The sequence below is a fragment of the Sinocyclocheilus anshuiensis genome, unplaced genomic scaffold (assembly GCF_001515605.1).
Source record: "Sinocyclocheilus anshuiensis isolate Anshui unplaced genomic scaffold, SAMN03320099.WGS_v1.1 scaffold1452, whole genome shotgun sequence".
NCBI lineage: Eukaryota > Metazoa > Chordata > Actinopteri > Cypriniformes > Cyprinidae > Sinocyclocheilus > Sinocyclocheilus anshuiensis.
Genome location: NW_015544231.1, coordinates 421,530 through 424,790, shown reverse-complemented (window position 1 = coordinate 424,790; position 3,261 = coordinate 421,530). Strand labels below are relative to the sequence as shown.

The window sequence follows — 3,261 nt, the reverse complement described above, 5'->3', positions numbered from 1 at the left end:
CACTTTCCCCACAGCAGCTCACTCTGTGTCCTCTGCTATTTTTCAGATGTGCTTGTATCAAACGATTGAATCGATATAAACAGTATTACCTCATTCCACATCATTCACAAAAATATCTATATATTGTACAAACTCTATATGCTTGTATACAGCCTTAGTTGATCACAAAAATAGCCAAGGGTCAAGAGCCCAACTAAAGCAAGCGCTTACCTCCATAACGGTGACTTCAAACTTTATTATTTTCAATAAAACAGCGCTAAGGCTTCCTGGAGGCTAAGTGAGGGCTGCCCGTGCAGGGCCAGTGCTAAGGGGCCAACGTTTTGCCAATGAGCAAATTCTCAGGAGCCCTGCACTGGCAGCCCTAAGTGGGCCCGTAAAGGGCCAGTGCAGGTTTGTTTACAGGGAGGTCTGGCTGACTTCCTGCCCGTCATGAAGCTGTTTGACCTGCTGTACCCTGAGAAAGAGGTGAGTGACTCTGCTGTGGCTTTCATTTAAGCGGCACACGGCGGCCTGTGAAAGCTTCACGGATTCATAATGTGACGCTCTAAACATGCTGTTGGTTGAGGTCATCTGAACAAGGCTTTATTTAGTGCTAGCAGGCCCTGCTAAACTCTTTTATTTAGCCGGTCAAAAACTGAACGCGGCTGCTCAATGCAGCGTGCCGAATGACAGTCGCATCACAGATCAGATTTCATTTATCCAGTGAGGAGAGTGAGGTGAGACAGACAAGACGATCGCGGATGATTTAGTTTAGAAATGAAATGCAAAAGCGCCTGCTTGGCAATATTTTGTATTTTAAAAAGCCTGTTGACTTTTGCCGTTTATCTAAGGTGATTTTGGACGTTTTTTTCATTCGTTCGAAACATTCGTTTCTTATTTAATTGGTTCCACAATGTTTGCTGATTTTTACTTTATTTAAACTGTAATTTATTTATTTTATTTGACATCAATGTATGCCGTGCATCCAAGCTTTCTTATTCATTTTGGTAATAAATTTGGTTCCACAGTGTTTGCTGATTTTCAGTTTTGTGTACCTAGGCTATTTAAACTTTGTGTAAGTTATTTGTGAGCCTATTTTATATTAGGCATCGCATATAGAATAGTGTATTTTGATTTGATTTGTTAATAAAAGTTCTATGATTTATATACAGGCCAAGTTGAGTTTGAAGTTGTATTTTGTTGCTGCTTGAATTGACGCCGAATTGCCGCTAGTTCAAAAGTGAAAGTAACATTTAAAGTAAATTTTAAGCTATTTAAAAGCGATGTAAAGCGAGGAAAAGAGGGAAAACACAAACAATTGCTTTATGCCGAATTGCCACTAATTTGAAAGTGAAAGTAACATGCGCACCATGAATCCACGTTTTTGAACGAATCAAGTGAGTCAATGATTCAGTAACCCATTCATGAAGACAGTAGTCACTTGCCTCGTTTCTGAATGAATCAGTCGTTTGAACGAATCTGTTTAATGAAGGACTTTATGACTCACTCATTCAAACAAACAGTCATTTGCCGCCACCTACTGGTTTGGTGTCATATTTAAAACTATCATTTCATTTTTCCAATCATTTCTTATTTGTCTGTTTAAAAATATTTAAAACATTAATCTTATAAAATTCTTTATGCATTAAACATTTTGCAGTGTAAATGCATTTATGGCACCTCTGCTTCATCAAACAGTCTGTGTAAATACATCTAATGCCACTTCAGATGCAGCTTCTGTGTTTGCTGCAGTGGAAAGATGGAGTTTGTTGATACTGATTTCATTTGAATGGTAACAACAGGTCAGTGAAAAAATGGGAAACAATGGGAAATGACATCTGTTTTGTTAAATAGTACAGCAACTCCTTTTCAGTTAATTGTTATTTCTACCTCTTTTCTAGTCACAGATCACTTTATTTTCAGAGTTGTTTAAGTGAGAGAACATCTGTAACTTTGTCCAGATTGGGGGAACTGTAATGTTTTACAGTTAAACATTTTTTATTATGTAAATATATATATATATATATATATTTTTTTGCATTAAAAAATAGTATGGATTTCCGTTTGTATATGCTGTCAATTATATTTTTTAGAAAGAAAATCGGAATCGGCAAAAAATCGGTATCGACAGGTCACACTTACAAAACTTGGAAATCGGAACCGGCCAAGAAAATTGCAATCGGTGCATCTCTAATAGAAATGGAACAATTTAATGTTTGCTCAAGCACTTGAGTCAAGTTCTTGGTTTCATTTTTTTAACTCTTTTTAACAGTTTTAACTTCTAGCAAATATGACTCTGATGTTTTTCTTGTAACTTTATACCTTCATTACGTCTCGGCGCTTCATGAGAACCGATAATAGCCTTCAATTTGCAGCCAGCAAGTGTATTGATTCTCCTCACACTGCCTTGTTGCTGTGTTATTGAGCAAATCAAAGCTGTAATTTAAGTGTTACCTCTGGAAAACATGGATTGCATTTGAAGAGCATTTGTATCAGAGTGGAATAAATTACAGTAAATTGCCTGGCCTGGAAATCAGATGAATTGCCAGGTTGAATTGTAAAATAATGCGTTATTCAAAGCCTGTCAAGGTGGTACACAATTAAATGAGCTCTTATTTACCTGTTCATGTGAATAGCGGGACCAGCAGCGCTGGGCTGATCCGCAGTGACTACACATTAAGTTCACACCCTTTAATTGAGGGTGATAGATGATTAGAAAACATCTAAACAGACAAAACACACAGTAGACAAAATATTAGCAAAAACAAGGATTTTTTTTTTTTTTTTAGGATTTCCAAATGCTTGTGTGAGAAGGAAAAGTCAGAATAGACAGAGGTGTTGCTCCAGGATTTGTCAAAAGACTCAATGTCTTGTCTTGCCTAAGATCCCTTCTACACGTACCTTAGGGAGCATATTACTGTTTGAATCAGTCTGTGGAACATTTTAGCTGCTCAGTGGACGTTCTGATTCAGTGCCTGTTCTCACATGTTCTCAAACCAGAACATGTTCACCCCTCTCTGTCCCTCAATTAGGATCACTGCAGGAGGGTTGCATTTGAAGATTCAGCTTCACATGAGCATACTTGCTCAAAAGTCACTGTATGGGTGCTTGTTGTTTTGCTATTTCTTTCTTTATCTTTTACATTCCAGTGGCGGTCTGTGAGAGATTTCTTTGTGAGCCATATTTGTAAATCAAACAAATAAAATAAATAATTTTATTCAGCAACGACAGTAACGACGTTCCCATTGTTACAAAAAATAAATCAATCAATCAATATCACGT

The 3,261-nt window shown here is 37.2% G+C and overlaps 1 protein-coding gene across 1 annotated transcript in view; it reads left to right on the top strand.

The window, feature by feature from the left end:
• The first annotated feature begins 429 nt into the window (after positions 1-429).
• LOC107697484 (mediator of RNA polymerase II transcription subunit 23-like) overlaps positions 430-3,261 on the top strand; it is a 27,965-nt gene continuing 25,133 nt past the window's right edge. The window contains exon 1 of the mRNA XM_016498291.1: positions 430-465. Within this exon, the coding sequence (XP_016353777.1) occupies positions 430-465 (36 nt within the window). The remainder of the gene's footprint in view (positions 466-3,261) is intronic.